Here is an 18216-nt window from a genome sequence, read left to right on the forward strand (position 1 = left end):
GACGGGATGTCCTGCACAAGAGGCCTGTGTCTTGTTCCTTAGCAACAGCAGGGAATTCCAGGGCTTGTCCTGGGCAAGGTGGAAGGAGGAGCCAGTTAGCTCGCTTGGCCTGGGCACAGCCAGGCGGGGGGTTGGGTAAACGAAGCTCAAAGCCAAGGTCTTGCAAGGAAGGGCAATAACAGGCTCTTCAGTAGATCTCAGGTCAGCCTGTCCTCAACTCTTCCCAAGTCCTAGAGCTTACAGTACACAGGCTCAGGTCCCTACGTTGCTGACAGGATGGATCCAAAGCCACTATTTTCTCTTGGAATCTCACCTCTCATCACCTTTTCTGAATGCCACAAACAAACACCATGCCATTCTTGGGGGCTCGGGGGGCCCCCTTTGATCTGACCATAATCTACATGGGGCAGTAGGAAGCTGTTAGGGTAGAGTTCCGGTTCCAGGGATAGAACTTGGGTCATCAGGCTTGAGGGACAAGTGACTTTATCTGTTGAGCCATATAACTGACCTAGAAACTATTAATTCTGAGTAGACTGTAAAGTTAACTATGCACGTTGTACTTCCTAGAGCAGCTTCTAAACAGGTGCTGATGACACAGACACAGAACATCTCTGGTGCTTTTTATTGGATGCCAGCCTCACTCCAGATTCACTGAGAGATCCTGTCTCAAGGGACAATGGCAGAGCATGATAGAGGCAGCATAAGTACACACCTGCATGTACACATATGCACATTGTGCCCTTGGGTGCGTGTGCGCGTGCATTTGTGCACACACGCGCGCACACATACACACACACACACACACACACACACACACACACACACACACACACAAGCTCTGGCAAAGGAGATTATACCAGTAGGGAGCTTGGGGCAGTAGCAATGAAGGAATAGAGACATGGGTGATAAATATCTGGGTAAAGTATGGTTAAAGTCAAAAGCCGTAGCACTGTTGGTAATATTTTTAACTTACATGTATCTAATACAATGACCACCACATGGGACAAGTGAGAGATAAAGGGACCATACGATAAGAAGGTTTCTGTATTCTAGCTGAAGTGGAAAATATTTTTATTTATTCTTCTCTCATACAATACACCCCAACTGCAGCCTCCTCTCCCTCCACTCTTCCCAGTTCATCCCTACCTGCCTTCTCCCCCAGATCCACTGTTCCTCCATTTCCCTTTAGAAAAGAGCAAGCCTCCCAGGGATAGCAACTGAACCCCACACAAGATGCAGTAAGACTAGGCATAAACCCTCATATCAAGGCTGGACGAGGCAACCCAGGAGGAGGAAAAGGGTCCCAAGAGCAGACAAAAGGGTCAGAGACACCCCCTCTCCCACTGTTAGGAGTCGTCCAAACACTCCAAGCTAAACCACGGCATGTATGCAGAGGGCCTAGCACAGACCCGTGCGGGCTCCGTCATGGCTGCTTCAGTCTCCGTGGGCCCCTATGAGTCCTGCTGAGTTGATTCTGTAATATTTTTATATGTATTTTCATTTCACACAATTATTGTGTGTATATGTGTGTGTGTGTGAGCATGGAGGTTTGCCATTTTGGAGCAGTTTATCTTTCAACTTGGTTCCTGGTTTGCATCTTCTGCTCCTTGTTGAGATGTCTTCCGCTAGCTGCAGGTGGATTTTGGGTCCTTTCTTGGAGCATGGTTATAGTAGCTGCTTTAATGCCTCAGTTCCAGGAGCTATGTTGTCTTAGACTTGTTGGTGCTTGTCTTTTCTTTTTATAAATGTTGATATTTTCTCCAGTCTTCAAAGATGGAGTGATTTCGGGATTGTCTCATGGACATTAGGAGGCTTGCGCCGTGGGATCTGAGTTTTGTTTAAATCCCATCTTGAATACTAATATTTTGTCTTGTTTTATCAGGCAGTAAGCTCTATGCCTCCTTTGGGCTGTGGTTTTGATGCTGGTTCAGTTTTGAAGGTTTTGCAGTGGTGTGCTAGCTTTGAACCCAAGGCCAGCCTGGGATGCTCTAGCTCTTCGGTGTTTTGTTTATGGTCAGCTTCGGGGTGAGCTCAGGCCATATGGACTATTTTTTAAATTCTTCTCATACAATACATCCCAACTGCAGCCTCCCCACCCTCCACTCCTCCCAGTCTCCCCCATATGGACTATCTTATGGGGTGATTTTCTTGAGCTATGTCCCTGCTCTGATCTAACACCTTCTAGAACCCAGAAGACCGCAACTTCCACTTCCATCTTGGTCTTCTGGCTAAACCCAGTTTTTTTCTTTTCTTTGCTATCTTGAGGACCAAAAACACAGTAAGGGTGGCGTGGGCAAGAGTGTGAGGGCCCAGGGCTGGAGCGGGAAAGGCGTACAGGGGCTTGCAGGATAATCAGTATTGTTGATGAGAAAAACACAGCTCTCACCTCAAAGGGAGTAAGAGATGGTTTGTTCTGGAGCCAAATTTGAGTGCCCATGGTCCAAGAAACACAGAGCTAGGTACCTCAGGTTCCATGTTTCACAAATTCTTATAGCTTTAGAACAAAGAAAGTCATAAATAAAAGTAATTTTAAAATTAGTGGAAACAACAGAGAAGTGAATCTCTCCTTCAGGCCATAGATACTATCTGATGACCTTAGCTTTCGAGTTGGTGGAAGCTTGTGGTCTGCTAAGCTAATAAATCCCAAAAGGTTTTTAATCTATTAATCACAGGATGTTAGGTCCAACATAGAAAGTGAGCAAGGAAATGTCTGTTTAGAGGGCTAAAGCTAAGAGATAGGCTAAGATATAATTAGGCGGTGGGCCTGCAACATCCCAACCTTTCCATATCACTGCAGTTCCAATCAGTCAATCAGTGTTTGCAGTCATAGTTTCTTTCCAGGAATTCTTCATAGTATTGATCGCCATCTCGACAGAATCTACGCAGGAAACAAATCCCCTCTGGGTATGTCTGTGAGGGAGTTTCTACGTTGGGTTGGGGTGGGAAGACCTACCCTAATGTGTTGACACTGCCGGGGATGGGGTCTTGTGTTAAATAAAAAGGGGCAAGAGAGCTGAGTACCAACCTTCTTCGCTCTGCTCCCTGCCTGCTGGTGTGATGTGGCCAGCTGCCTTAGGCTCTTGCAGCCATGCTTTCCGTGTCATGCTAGGCTGTCTTCTCAAACCATGAACAGTCAGAACAAACCTTCCTGAAGTTGCCTGGTCAGGTGGTTTGCTGCAGCTTCGTGCACACTTTCTGGTTCCCAGGGCTCTTTCTAGGCCAGACCCCGACGGCTGCTTTTAGAGGTGTCTTTGCATTCTGTGTCCAGTTCTGGGTTTCAGATGGCCTGTGTGTCCATGGCGGGGAGATAACAGAGGAGAGAAAATGGGAATGGTGGATATGGCGGTTTACAACTATAATCCCAGAGCTTGGGAGGCTGAGGCAGGAGGGTCACTCATGAGATCAGGTCTACTGAGGCTACAAAGTAAGTGTCTCTGGCTACAGAGTGAAATCATGCCTCAGAAAAAAACCAAAAACCAACCAAACAAACAAACATACCAAAGGAAGGAGAGCAGGGGGAGAGATAGATAGAGATAGAGAGAGATAGAGAGAGAGAGAGAGAGAGAGAGAGAGAGAGAGAGAGAGAGAGAAGAAGGGAGAGAGAAGGTCCCTAACAGCTCGGCAATATTTTTGAATTCTGCTTTTCTTCCCCAGCTCACTTGTTTTTTTGTTTTTGCCGAGTCCTGATCAAGGGTCTCAGCCCCGGCCAGTGGGCGGGCAAAGGCAGACTGAACTTGTCTTGAGTGAATTCTCTGCAAACACTCACCACTACCGGGAGTGTCTCTTCCTTATTCACTACTAGCTGCTTGTCCCTGACCCTTGCCCTTGCCCTTCCTTAGGCTGTGGGCCTCAAGAGGAGCTGGAGAATGGGAGTATTCTTGGGGTGGGCCACTGTGCCATCTTGAATGCTGCCTGGCAATGTGGAGGACCCCAATAAATGTTTTGAATGATGAGATCTCTCATTTCTCCAATCATAAAGATTTTAGAGACAATTTTTCCCTCCTCATTTGTCCCCGCCTCCCCTTCCTCCTCCTCCTCCTCCTCCTCCTCCTCCTTTTTCTCTTCCTTCTCCTCTCCTTCCCCTCTTGCTATTTTGTAAGCCTCCAGGTTGGCCTCTGAGAAAGGACAAAGTTCTGCATTAATCTTTACTGGCAGTATTAGACACAGATGAGCAGGGTGAAGTCCAAGCTGCCTTGTATAAGGAAGAGAGAGTGTGCTACCAAAGTCCCGAGTGTGAGCCGCATCCCATTAATAATTTCCGGTTTATATTGTTGCCTGCAGCTCCACAGGTCCTCAGTCAGTGTCATCCACCACGGAGTCAGATGCCATAGGCCACCAATGTCCCACCCGTGTGGCAGTTTAGGCTCTGGTTGTTTCCTTATCCCTTGTTCCTCCCTCCCCAAGTTGATGCGATCAATTACTGAACCCGATACCAGGAGCTCGGCTGGATTTCGACAGATAGTGTGATCAGACTTATGTGGTCCCGAAACAGTTTTGGAGTGTGGCTGTTGGCGCTGAGATGACCCCAAGGTCAGGAAGTGTTTTGGAAAGGGAGTGTCGCGACAGGAATGTGTATTGAACACGTACTGCTGACTGTGCTGCCGTCAGACCAATAAAGCCTCCGTTACAGAACTATTGGAACTGACTGCCTGTGCAGGTGTATATGGACATGTACGTGGAGACCAGGGCATCCTCAGGTGTTGTCCACCTTTGCTTTTAGAGACAGCTTTCCCTGGCCTGGAGCTCACCAAGGAGGTTAGACTGGCCTGGCAGTGAGCCCTGGAGGAAGCTGCCTGCCTGGGCCCTTCCAGCCAATACCTTCCATGTTGTTGCTGTACTTGGCTTCTTTTTTTTTTTTTTTAATGTGAGAACTAAACTCAGGGCCTCATGTTTGTGTAGCAGCTGAGCTATGGTCACAGCCCAAACTGTTAGAATAGACACCATTGTAGGACCTCATAGCCATCGTACCCTACTGGCTACTTGGTGAGCATGCTGTACAACAGGACAGAAACAGCACTCAGCTTGGTAGCATAGTAGTTGCCCAGCAACGTTTGGAATAAACGAGGGAGTACACAATGACACCCCTCAGACGTGCAGGTACCTAGGGCTCTGTCCCGACTGCTTTGTATATTTGGAAAGAGTATGCACAGCAGGGAGCCAGCAACTCGTTCTGGTCATTGTCCCTGCCAGAGAACTCTTCTGACTTGGGAATGCTGTACATAGGAGGAAGTGTGGGCACCCTGCAGAGGATATCCTATCACACTACAGACTGACAAAGCCCTCCCCTCACGGATGACCTCTGCCTCCTTATTCCTTTGTGGAGATAATGGCTTTCCAAGATGCTCCTGGGATGGGCAGGCAAAGCTGTCCTGTCCATAGGGCTGCTGTAGAGTCTGGAGGCTCCACAGGAATACACAAGACCACTGACTCACCAAAGCCTGAGACCCCCTGCCCTTAGCATCATCTCAAGCACCCAGGCACGGGGACCTCCAGCAGACCTGATGGTAGAACACTCAAGCAGTGGCCAGAGGGACTGAGGAAACAGCTCAGTGGGCAAAGTGCTCGTTGTGCAAGTGTGAGGATCCCCAGCACCCACATACATCCGGTGCACTGTGCATCTGTAATCCCAACACTCCTAAACTGAGCTGGCGGGGCAGAGGCAGGAAAATTCCAGGAAGATCATAGACCAGCTAGCCTGTTATACAGAGCAGAGAACAAGAGACCCTCCCTAAACGAGGTGTCTAGGACTGACATCTCAGATTGTCCTCTGAGCAACACACACACACACACACACACACACACACACACACACACACACACACACCCATGCACGCACACACGCACACATATGCACTCTAAAAGGCACTAATAAAGAGGCTAGGAGTCTTGAGTCTGAGGAAGAACCGGCCTTGTGATTTAGTTTACATGATTCTGATGCAGGGAGCCTCCTCACCTTCCAGGGAGGCCCCTGTGGAGAAGGCTTGTCCTGACCTGTCTTCTCCCACCACTCCTCTCCCCTGCAGGCCTAACTCAGCCTGCTGCTGAGCCTCACTTCTTGACACACATGCCCCAGGACTGTTTCCAGGATGTTTTTGGCTCCTTAACAACGCTTTCCTGTTTTGGAGGCTAAAAAGTGGCATTTAAGAAGCCAGAGAGGTTTTGCTGAAAAAACAAGATTCCATTGACTGAAAAGGAGGAGTTTCTCATGGGCAAGGTACGTCACCCCATGGCGCTGTCTGGCTGACTGGCCATGTCCCTCTTTCTGACCCAGCATCACCCGAACTGTCTGTGGCTGTCTCTGTACTTTCTTCACATGTAAAAAACTATGAGGCTGTCCACAGGTGTCAACTCCTGACACACTTCAAAAGAGCAGGGAAGACAGCTTGAGAGTTCTGAAAGCAGGTCTCCCTCCTGGCTTCACATCCACTGAAAGGAAGGCCAGCATTTATTTTCATCCCAAATGCCCAGCCCCAGGCCAAGAATAAGCCAAGTAGTTAAAACAAAAACGTGGATTCTACAGAAAACCCTGACTTCACAGTGGGTGGTGGTGGTGGTGACATAGTTTCAGGTTCCTTTAAAAACAGGCCTCCTGGAGACTGGGGTGGGGGTGGGGCAACTCAAGGGCTGGGTAGGACAAGAGTCCCTGGAGTCCTGACCAGGCAAAGACTCGGGGAACAGCTTCTGGAGAGACCCTGGGAAGGAAAGGAGCCATCTAGATAGTGTGCCTTGGAGTGATGGGCAGAAAGGGTGTCCCCAACAGCTTCTTATGTTGTGGAATATTACTTTAACTCTGTAAAGATGTGTCACATTTGTTTCTGCTGCAGAATATTACTTTAACTGTGTAAAGGTGTGTTACATTTCTTTGTGCGGCATTTGTTTAGTTACGTAAAGATGTGTTGCATTTGTTTCACCTTGCCTGCCTAAGGCACCTGATTGGTCTAATAAAAAAGCTGAACAGCCAATAGCTAGGCAGGAGAGGGATAGGTGGGGTTGGTGGGCAGAGAGAATAAGTCGGAGGAGAAGTCTAAGAATGAGAGAAGAGAGGAGAGAATAGAGAGGGAGGTAACCAGGGCCAGCCAGGCAGCCACTAGCCAGTAGACACAGAGTAGGACACACAGAAAGGTAAAAAGCCCTGAGGCAAAATGTAGATGAAGAAAAACAAGTTAAGTTATAAGAGCTAGCAAGAAACAAGCCTAAGCTAGACCGAGCATTTATAACTAATAAGTCTCCCTGTTATGATTTGGGAGCTGGTTGGTGGCCCAAAAGAAAAAGCCTGGTACACCCTTGCCAGTGACTGAGGGCAGAAGGGCTCACACAGAGGGGCACAATGAATACTTCTTTTCAAGGCCAAGTTCCTACTTGTTAGTCATGTTATGGGCCAGGAATCCTGCCAGACCGTGTTAATTTCTGAGATCAAGGACCATTGTGGTTTGGAAATACTGTAAGTATGGCCCCCTAGATTTCACAGGTTGTAAATTTAGTCCCAGTGTGGCAATGCCAGAAAGGAATGTGACTTTTAAGAGCTTGGGCCTAGTGGAAGCTGCAATAGCTCAGAAGTGTTATAATATGACAAATTTATAATAATAAAGGTCTCTTATTGGTCAATACACTGTTAAAATGTATGTCGGGGACTCTATAACAGTTTAGATTGGCCTCTTCTTCATTGATCCATATTTTTCTTCAAATATCTTTCTTAAATTTTATTTGCACATTTTTTTTCTTTTAAAGAATATACTGCATGGGGCAGCAGGCTTGCAGTAATAAGTACTGCTTGTGTGCACATACAATTCTCAAGTCTGCATGATGATGTAGAGCCTCTGAGGCAGGAGACATGATACATGGCACATCAGCTCTGCCGCTGACTAGCTCTCTGACCTTATGTGAGTCATATAACCTGCTTGGTCTGTCTCTTCAATGGTAATGATCAGAACCTGGATCCTACAGTAGCTCAGAAGATCACCTAGCTAGCACAGAGTACTGATAAATACAATCAGGTTCTCAGGAATGACAACTGGTACTTCACTATTAACCAGGTTACCTGGCAACACATCTGGGCACCCGAGGAATGCCTGGTGCCTCTATCATTAATGATAAAGGTGTGAGACATTCTGCAGCCCTTGTGAGTTTATCTGAAAAGGACTAAGACCTGGGTGTTCCATGAAAAATCACATCAGCACCACTTTCAGTGTGGGTAAAAACATTTAACAAAAGACTTTCTATACTGACTTTAAAAGTCAAGGATTCTCTCTGCATTTGTTCTTATCTGGGATAAATCAATCCAAATGTCAGACTGAATTAAATGACTAACCACACAATTTCTCAAATGAACTAAAAATATCATTAGCAATATTCAGCAGTTTAAATATTCTGCATATCAGACTATTTGTCTTTGCAATGCTGGGGTTGGAGCCCAGGGCCTGGCATGCACTAGACAAGCACTCCACCACCAAGCCCTGCCCTTGGACACTAAACTTATGACTTGGAAATACCTTCTCCCAGGTGGTGGATTATATTTTCACTTTCTTGGATAATCACAAATTTCGCCCTTGATAAAAACTCTGCTTTCATAGGCATCTGTACCTTCAGATTGACACTTTAGTAATGTTTTGAAGAAAAAAAAATCAAACTTAGCTATAACAGTATTCCTTAAAAAATTTATTTTATTGTTTTACATACAATAAAATTATTAGACATTTCTTTGAAAATATAATTTGTACACAAAAGAATATGATCTAAGTTCTAACCAGTCCACTTCTTTTGGTTCTGTCGTTTGAGCCAAGTCATCATGGGAGCTCACGGGGTCCAGTGGGAAGCGCCAGCCATGGCCACCATCAGGCTGAGTTCTTTCTTATTTCTCCCAAGAAGTCGTAGGTCTGCTCTGAAAGGTCAAATGGCTCATGAACCCCATCTGGTGACAGCAGAGCCTTCAGGGACCCCTCGTTCTCTCTGCTCTGTTTGAGGAAGTCAGCAATGGCTTTCCACCGAGCAGCCTCCGTCTCTTCCTCGGCCCACCTGAACGGGGGCAGCAGTGTAGAATGCAGAAGAGGGAGCACACAGTCATGGTAGACCAGGAGGAACTCGGCCTTCAGCAGCTCTTTGTCTCTCTGGGGAAACACATCACAAAGGAACTATGAACAGACCGGTGCCACTGCTCTCCGAGTACAAAATCCTAGGAGCTGTCCAGCTTCATATGTTCCATCGAGGAGACCAGAGTGTTGTAATCTACTCTAGTCTCACAGACACACACACACACACACCACACATACACACATACCACAATGCAAGGTGGCTGTGTAGACTTAGCTGGACTGTAGTCTGCCAGAAATAACTGTCTCAATGTCAGAAAGAAATGGGACTGGGCATGGTGGCGCACGCCTTTAATCCCAGCACTCAGGAGGCAGAGGCAGGTGGAGCTCCGTGAGTTCGAGGCCAAGCAAGTCTACTTAACAGGATCCAGGCCAGCCAGGCTGGTTAGTAAGAACTTAATTCAAGAAACAAAACAAAGGGGAGAAGTGCCACGCATCCTGTGGGAGCTGGAGAGAAGAGGCCCAAACATGGAGACTCCTGGGGAGGAGAGAGGAGTGTTTGTTCATCAGTCCCGAGGGCATCAGACCCTCCCCAGACAGGGCATCAACAGGCTGGGGGGGGGAGGGGGCTCTCAGAGCATACTGCAGCTGCGTGCAGAGGCCTCCACACACAGCGGGCTGCTCCCATGGAGTGCCCAGGCACACCTCACCCACTGCTGTTCTAGAAAGGTCCAGAACTGCAGATGGGGTAAATAAAGTGCAGTGTCACAGGCCATGTGGAAGCTCAGGTGAAGACACAGTGGCTGTAATCCCCTCCTGGCCCGAGGTTTAGGCTTTTTCAGTTTTGTTCTTTTTTTTTTTTTTTTTTCTCTTACATTTTTTGTAAACAATTAACACTTTCAGGTGTATCCAGCCTTCTGACATTGGGACACAACATGTCATCTACAAAGTTAACTTTTGGAAACCATGCAAAAAATTCAAGGGAAAATCTCAGTGGTTTAAGTATTTTTACAATTTTGTTTTGGTTGCATCTATAGCTCTCCCAGGGCACATGTGGCACCTGCCAGAAGTACAAAACCACGGGCCAAATGTGGCCACTGCCTCCTTTTGTAAGCAAACATTTGTAGAAACACAGAGCTTTGGGCTTTCACACGCTGTCTATGGCTGCTTTTTCTCGATGACACTAGCCTCACTGTGGGAGAGACAATGAGCCTTACAAAGCCTGTCTGAAGTCACTACCTGGTCCTAAACAGAAAACGTCTGTTGAATTTTCTGTGTAGTGGATTCTGGCAGTGACATCCCACCTCACCGGTCAAGGCCAGGCTTGCCTGGCTAGACCATGTTTCTGCAGCTGTGGAAGCCTGACCCAGGCACCCCATTCGGTGCACCCCACCATTTGGGCCGGCTTTCTTTCCCCCTCTCTTTACTTGATATGTGTGTTGAGAGCTAGAGGGTTTTTTGTTGTTGTTGTTGTTTTTAAATAAAGGGTATCTGCTAGCTAACTGTAAGACTGCTTTACTTCATTACGTCAAATTCAGGGATCTGAAATGACTGACCTGTTCAGGGCAAACATGCTTTCTTAGACTGTGTTTGTGCAGCCACAATGGCATGCAGAGTCCCGCTGAGTAAGGGGTCACACCTAGGGCTGCCTCACTGAAGCAGGGGCCTTGTTACAAGGCGTGAGAAATCGGTCACTCTCGAGGTCAGTGTGAAAACCGTTACCTTTTCTGATCGTTTTAGTGTGCTTTCTTTCTCGGCCCACGAACTCTAAAGAAGAAAATGGAAATCCTGTATTAGTCAGAGCACCCTCAAGTCCTGGCAACGCCTTCTGCAACTTCACCCCGTAGTTAAGTTATGGGCAGGGTCAGAATCACTGCACAGCGTCCACCACGCAAGAGGCGACACCATTGCCAGCAACTCAGAACCAGTCCAACAGGGAAGGCAGACACACAGGTAAAGGACACCTCAGAAACCTGTGGTTATTAGAAGGTAAAACCAACTCACAGAAGGAATGGGTAAAGCAGATGTCTGTGCCAGCCAGCCACAGTGCCGAGAAGTCATGAGCTTCCGAGGTGAGACAGCAAAATTAGGAAGCCCTGCCAAGTGCCCCACGCCAGTGACTCTGCCTGACACACTGGTGACAAGGGGTGGGATGTGCAAGAGAAGTCGATTTGCAAGTAAACGTTTCCAGCCTGTTCACAGGCTTCACAAAAAGCTTCTTCAAATAGAGAAGCCAGAGATCAACGGATCCCACAGCTATGAACTGAACACCTTGGCAAAGCAAGTCCCTGGCAGTCCATAAGGCTGGGGGAATGTGCCCAACCTCCAGGCTGACTGTCCAGGGCTGATTTTGTGTGTACTTATAGGTAACTACCTATTGGTACCTAACTCTACAGGTAACCGGAAAGCATTAGCCCTTCCTGGGTAGGGCAGGCCCTAGTGCCTGTGGTCACAAGGTGCTGAGACAGGGGCCCCTTCTTCCACCCCCTGGAGAAAGGATGTACTGATGGGCTGACCATGAAGTCTTGGTATAGTCAGTTATTTCTGCCTCCTAGAACTGTGACATCCCACCCAATTAACTTTACCTACTGCCTCTAGGTTGAGAGAACCTGTCCAGAGCTACAGCCTTTTACAACAGGCCAGGTGTCATTATTATTAAAACACTAATCACAAACTGAACTCAGCTAAGTAAAGCCAGGAGACTCACATACTTCAAATGTAAATCTTTTTTTTTTTTTTTTTTTTTTTTTTTTAAAGATTTATTTATTTATTATGTATACAGCATGTATGACTACAGGCCAGAAGAGGGCATCAGATTCCATTACAGATGGTTGTGAGCCACCATGTGGTTGCTGGGAATTGAACTCAGGACCTCTGGAAGAACAGTCAGTGCTCTTAACCTCTGAGCCATCTCTCCAGCCCCAAATGTAAATCTTAAAAGACAATATGGCTTAATGTGAACGCCACTTAGTAACTTAGACTCACTGTCTGGAAAATGGCCAACTGTTTGTCAGTCAGGTGTGAAGACTCAACCTTAGCTTTTAGCCCGCAGAAAGCAGTGCAGGATTTCACACAGAGGGACTCAGTGGGGATAGAAAGCATGTGTGTGTGTGTGTGGGGGGTCACTGCCCCCTCACCAAGACCCAATCCTTTCCTTCTGAATCAAACAGAAGCCTATCTTTTCCAGCTCCCTTCAAGTTAAGAGGATCACATGCCTGGTTCTGGCCAATGAAATGAGAGCAGAAGGCTCTTGAGGCAAAGACAGTGGAAATCCCAAGGTCAACCTTCACCTTTTCCTGCAGGGACAAACAGCAAAAGAGAAAGCTACTCATTCCAGATGGTTCTAGAAGAGAAGAGGGCTTTCACCAGCCTTCGTCCTTGGGTAACTATGGAACGGAGTCATGCTGGATGACTACCATGAGTGAGGAACAACTCTTTTCTAAAGACACCCTACCCCAGGCTGCTTCTCAGACCTCCGCTATGAAGCCTGCCCTGCTTTCTTGACCTCTGACTTATAAAGTACACCTGGCCCTCTCCCTCTTCCCAACTCCCTCCCCCTGCATTGGCTGAGATCCTCAGCCTGCTGGTCCTGTTGTTTTTGTCTCTCAGAATCCAATATGAAAATATTCTTGCTCTGCTCTTGCAGGTCCCTCTGATATTAAAGCTGGCAAACTTGTCTTCAACCATAAAAGCCCACTGTTCTAAAGGTTGCACTGCAAGATGGGATTGTAACTGGACCATGGCTTCCCTTTTGGAGTTCTGCTAGGCTCTTCAAGAAAGCTATGTTCAAGAACACTGGACACAGCTTACTTTATGAATAAAACCTAATAAAACTGTCCTCAAGTTCCCTTCTGGGTCTGTTCTAAAATTCTTTACCTATAAGACAAAGAACCTATAAAAGGGAGCTTATGCTTCCCTGTCTCATGACATTACTCTCAGCAAGAATTTCAACTGACATGGCCACAGTCCTGCTGGACATGTGCTGTTCTGCCTCTCTGCACTGCCAGAAGAATCATCCTTCAGTGAAACGCCCTGGTCACCCAGCACTCCCTGCCTTCCCCAATCTCCACATGCAGCCTCTGGTCTTGATCACTCATGGCTCCTCCCCATATATCATGCCAAATTGGATCCAATCTGCCTCAAAGGGTTTCTGCTGATCCTCCCACACCTGTGCCTTCATCCCTGTCAACAGGTCAAACTGTGGCCCCAGCCTTTCATTAGGTCCCTTTCACCTAAGGATCTTTAATGAGACCGAGTTCTGATCATCATTTGCTGCTTTCCTTAAATCTCTGAGGCTTCCAAAACAAACCTGGCCATGGCACCTACCATATTATCTGTGTATGAGCCTTGCATGGTCACAAGGTTTCTCTCTTTGTTGACACTAACGCTTCAGGCTGAGACACATAAGACAGTGGTTTTGGAAATTCAAATTTAGCCCAAAATCAGAGATTTCAAACTGTTCACTTTAACATCCAGCGTATATTTCAGACAGCATAGTATGCTGAATCCAATTAAAGGATGTTATGTTCACCCTGACTCTCCTGAAAGTTCAGCTCGCTGTCCACAGACTGCTCTGGAGTTTCGCTCTTAGAGCACCCTCTTGGGCATCTTACATGGAAGAATATAACAGGCCAGAAAGTACAGTGCTGACCTCAGCAGTCCCCCTGCATCAGGAAAGGTAGCCCCTGGGGAGTAATATTCATTATGCTTGGAAGGATGAAACTGAGGTAGCTAGACAATGACCAGGAACTGGGGACACCGGGTTACAGCGGGTTTCATCATAGTACGTGGTACCCACCCTGAGAGCATCCATCACGTCGGGCTGCTCCAGGAGCACAGGGAAGGTGGCCAGCACTGGATGACTAATTAAATCTGAAACACACATCAGGAAGAGTTCAAACTTCATTCAGATTTTACTGTATCTGATCTCAGAATATGTATTCAGGTTAAAATTATTATGCCAATTATTTGCTGATAACACTTTTACACACTTTGACTTCCAGGAGGGTTCAGAGGCTCAAAGCTATCCCCTTTAATTTTTCTGTGTCTCTACATCTAGGAAGTTCTGAAATGGGGTGTCCAATGAGGGTGGCCATACTGTGGTCTCTGTAGAAGAGCGTGGAAGAAGGCAGAAGGGCAGTTAGAATTCGCTGCATCAAGCCCTCTACAAAGACACCTATATCCACTCACAGGGTCATGGGCACTGCTCTTGCCCTGATTACCTCTCAAAGGCCCTTCCTCTTAAGACTGTCATAGTGGCACCCCAGGAATTTGGAAAGAGACACGTTCAAGCAGTAGCATTTGTTTCTGAAATGCCAAGAGCAGTACATTCCCCAATCCTGTGCCTCAGTAGAGAACCGCAGAGAGAACAGCCTCCTTGCCTCTAGGAACACCAGGAAGCCTGCTTTTGAGCAGTGACCCTGGTGAAGGTTCCAAGTCTTAATGCCAAGGGCACGTGATGGTTGAAGCCCGAGAGTCACTCCCTGGAGTCACAAATATTTCTGTGGACGTTTCTGTGCCTCTTTTGACTTTGTTCTACATTACTGGGGAAGACGCTGGTGTAGACTCCTCTCTAACAGGGAACATAACTGTCCACAGTGTGAGCATCACCGGGCTGCCCTGCTCCTGCTCCATCCATGCCTGCCTGCCCTCAACTTCAATCGCGCCAGCATCCACGCATTTTCTTGTCTTGGACCTCCAGGCACATCGGTTACTCTAATCAGAAATGATTCTCTCACACATCTCCCCACGGGTCTAATCCCTTGTCAGCTCATGGAAGCCTTTCTTCTTGCTGCACATCAATTCAGGTCTTCTCGGTGCATGTTCTCTCTGTGAAGTTTCCTTATGACCAATTATTCTAAAAGGCTAAAGGGCGTGTGTTATTTTATTTTGAAGCCTGGTTGCTCCATTAGGGTGGTTACAACCATACTTACTTCATTCATCACACAATGGCACAACATCATAGACCCAGAAGGCAACAGGTATCTGGACACACTGATTTCTAGTTTGGGTGATACACAAAAGAATTAGGATGTTTTACTTTGGGGCTAAGTTCTTACAGCACGTGCGCTCCTTTTGGGAGTTCATTCATGTATGACAGTTTGTTGATTTTTAAAATTATTTTTAATTTTTTACTTGGAAAAAAGTTTTGAACTCCAAACAAATGACCAAGATTGGGGACATGGTTGAACAGTGAAAGCATACGCCATACAAATATGAGGACCTGCGTTTGCTCTCTCCAGAACCCACGCAAATGCCAGCGGGGCCCAACAGCCTACCTATATTCCAGTAGAGAGTGGATCCTAGAACTAGCCAGGTGAGCTGTATGGGAGAGCTCCAGGCTCAGCTGAGGCCCTCCCTCAGTGAATAAGGTAGGGATGAAGGATGAAGATGCCCAATACTAAGCTTGGACCTCCACACCCACATGCATTCATGGGCACCCTTGCACATCCACTACACATACATAAAATTAAAGAGAAATACCAAGGATAAAAACAGTGCATAGAAACTAGAGCACTATTTGATTTACTGACTTGTGACCCACTGACATACTTCAATAATTTAAGAATAGCTATTTGGCATGACTCTGGCTTCTTCCTGAAAAAGATGGCATGCATAAGTCACAGGTGAAAACAGGTGATTCCAAGCCCGAAAAGGAAAGTGTTTCTACCCAGGCTCAGGATCTGAAAGCCCCAGAATGGAAAAGCAGTGGGAAAGAACCGACTATATGTGAGCTCACAAAGCTGCTCCTAAGTGATGTGCTGACGCTAGCACATCTGTAGGCAGGAGGTACAGGCAGGCACAGCCATATACCTTCCAGGGTTACAGCATTAGCACAGGGAACAGCCCAAACTTACCAGCACTTTGTAGGTTTGCCCTGTCTCTCAGAAGCACATCTCCAAGAATTTGTCGGTAAAATATCAGTATATGAGTGCAGCACATACTTCCCACCAAGTTTTCTGGCAGCAGGCTAACAGAAGAGAGGCATTCATTAAACAGACCCTTTGAGTCCAACCTACTGGGTTTTTTCTTCTAGGTATGACTTGAACAAACAGTTCCAAGTTTTACTTTATTATTGGAAAAAAGATTTTACAGCTTATATCACAACTTGGGCACATTAAACCAGAGATAACTGGACTCCCCAGATACACACTTTTATGTCTCAGCACTGGGCTGCATGCTTGTGCTTCTACACTAGCGTACACACCCGTGTTAAATGTCAAATAAAAAGGAAAGTCATTAATGTGTTGTTTTGGAAAGGGACTAGTGAGCTACAAGCTTGAACAAAAGCATGTTGCTGCCAAGCCTGATGTGGTGGAAGAAGAGGAAATGCCAGTTCAGACTGTTCATGGGCTGGGTGGGACACAGGAGGCGGGACAGACCTGAAATGAATCCTGACTTTGCTACTTCCTAGCAGTCAGACGAGGGATTAATTAATCACTCTCTGTGTGCTTTTGTTTCTTTATTTGTTGGATGCCAAGAGTAATACCGGAATTTCAGGTTACTGAAAGGATTAAAAGGAAGCAAGTGCAGCATTCAATATAGTGTCTAGTATATAGCAAGGGCTCAAAAAAATTAATATTAAAGTTTAGATGGTACTAGTTTAAAATAGATTATTATAACTTTGTGGTGCAATATGTAAAAAATTTCCATGGTAAACACACACACACACACACACACACACACACACACACACACACACACACACAATCTACAGACTATACACAAATGGAAATGGAAAAGTGTCAGTGCAAAAAAAAATCAACTAAACAGAAAGGAAGACAATATGAAAGAAAAAAGTTACAAGACATACAGAAAATAAGTAACAAAAATGACAAAATGATGGCACTCCCCATGGGCAACTATATTAAATGTAAGTGGATCAAAACTCCCCAATCAAAATGTATAGATTAGAAGAATGAATTTTAAAAGTTAAGTTCAACTATGTTATCTACAAGAGGCTTCCTTTAGATGCAGGAAAAACATAATTCAAAGGTTACAAAAAATTAGCCTCAATTTTTATAATTAATCCTTTATTTTAATATCTAGTGAATTTTAGAAGGGACAATGATCACACAGGTGATGCTCAGGCTTCTGGCTGGTTGGAAGAGGAGATGGGTGTGGCCATTAGGCTGGTGTGTAGGAGCAAAGGAGTCCATGGGTAAGTAGCTTCATGGAATGGAGATGAGCATCCCCAGCCACTCCTTATCCCTGCATTTCTAGGGTGTCTTACCATAGTCACATGCACTATTTGGTTCACTGAGCATGAAAAAATACTGATGTGGTATAAAGTCAAGATAGATTCCATGGACTGACTGCTGAGGACCACTTAAAGTGCCCTGATGCCACTATGCTGTGACTCCTAGGGTATTCTCCGTCCGGCCGTGTCCTCTGTGGGCAGTGCTCCATGGCATGCCAAGTACAGGGCTCATGCTGAACCAGTCACTGATTCTGCCAGGGGAAGGGGTGGACCCTTCCTTCCTTCCATTGCCCCCTTTTCCTATAGATTTGTCTGCTCCATCTGTCTGGAGGGCGTGGGTACTCCTTAGTGGGGGCACTCCTTTCCTTCCACCTCCCTTCTTCATGAGGCAATGGTGTCTCACTTTTTTTTTCTTAGAAATTTTCTCATTTTTTCCACACCTAAGATGACCAGAAAGTTCTAAGCTAAAGGCTGATCCCAAGAAGTGAAAACACACTTTCCTTTAACTCCACCTGGAAATCAGCAAACAGGAACAGAGTGCGGGAAATGGAATTAGTGGGTCCAGCAATAACATTCTTACCACACTTTAAATAAGAGTAAACTATAAGTGAAAGAGAGAAAGGGATGGGAAAACACCAAACAGATGAAGGAAAGTAACTTTGTAGGGATTATAGAGACCACTGCTCTGGACCAGTGTTTCCTGACATTCAGGACCCCGAGAGCTTCAACTCAGAACTCTCTCCTCAGGACATAGAAGTATGCCTTGGGTCAGACTGAATCAAGTTAAGCCCGTTTGGAAAATTGCTCCAGGTGTGTGTGTGCAGGGGTGGTCCATGCCTTTAATATCAGCACTTAGGAGGCAGAGGTAGGTGGATCTCTATGAGTTCAAGGCCAGTCTGGCCTTCATAGGGAGTTCCAGGACAGCCAGAGATACATAGTAGAGATACTCTATCTCAGGAAAAGAAAAGAAAAGAGAAAGAAAGGAAGGAA

The 18216-nt window shown here is 46.3% G+C and overlaps 1 protein-coding gene across 4 annotated transcripts in view; it reads right to left on the reverse strand.

Moving 5' to 3' along the window:
* Nucleotides 1-8642: 8642 nt before the first annotated feature.
* Nphp1 (nephrocystin 1) overlaps nucleotides 8643-18216 on the reverse strand; it is a 51011-nt gene continuing 41437 nt past the window's right edge. For all 4 annotated transcript variants that reach the window (XM_052724831.1, XM_052724830.1, XM_052724829.1 and 1 more), the window contains exons 17-20: nucleotides 15884-15996; nucleotides 13825-13898; nucleotides 10749-10793; nucleotides 8643-9104 (exon numbers count right to left, since the gene is read on the reverse strand). In XM_052724831.1, coding sequence (XP_052580791.1) covers nucleotides 8832-9104; nucleotides 10749-10793; nucleotides 13825-13898; nucleotides 15884-15996 — 505 coding nt within the window. In that variant the 3' untranslated portion in view covers nucleotides 8643-8831. The remainder of the gene's footprint in view (nucleotides 9105-10748; nucleotides 10794-13824; nucleotides 13899-15883; nucleotides 15997-18216) is intronic.

The sequence above is a fragment of the Peromyscus californicus genome, unplaced genomic scaffold (genome assembly GCF_007827085.1).
Source record: "Peromyscus californicus insignis strain IS unplaced genomic scaffold, ASM782708v3 Scaffold_7__1_contigs__length_154581171, whole genome shotgun sequence".
NCBI lineage: Eukaryota > Metazoa > Chordata > Mammalia > Rodentia > Cricetidae > Peromyscus > Peromyscus californicus.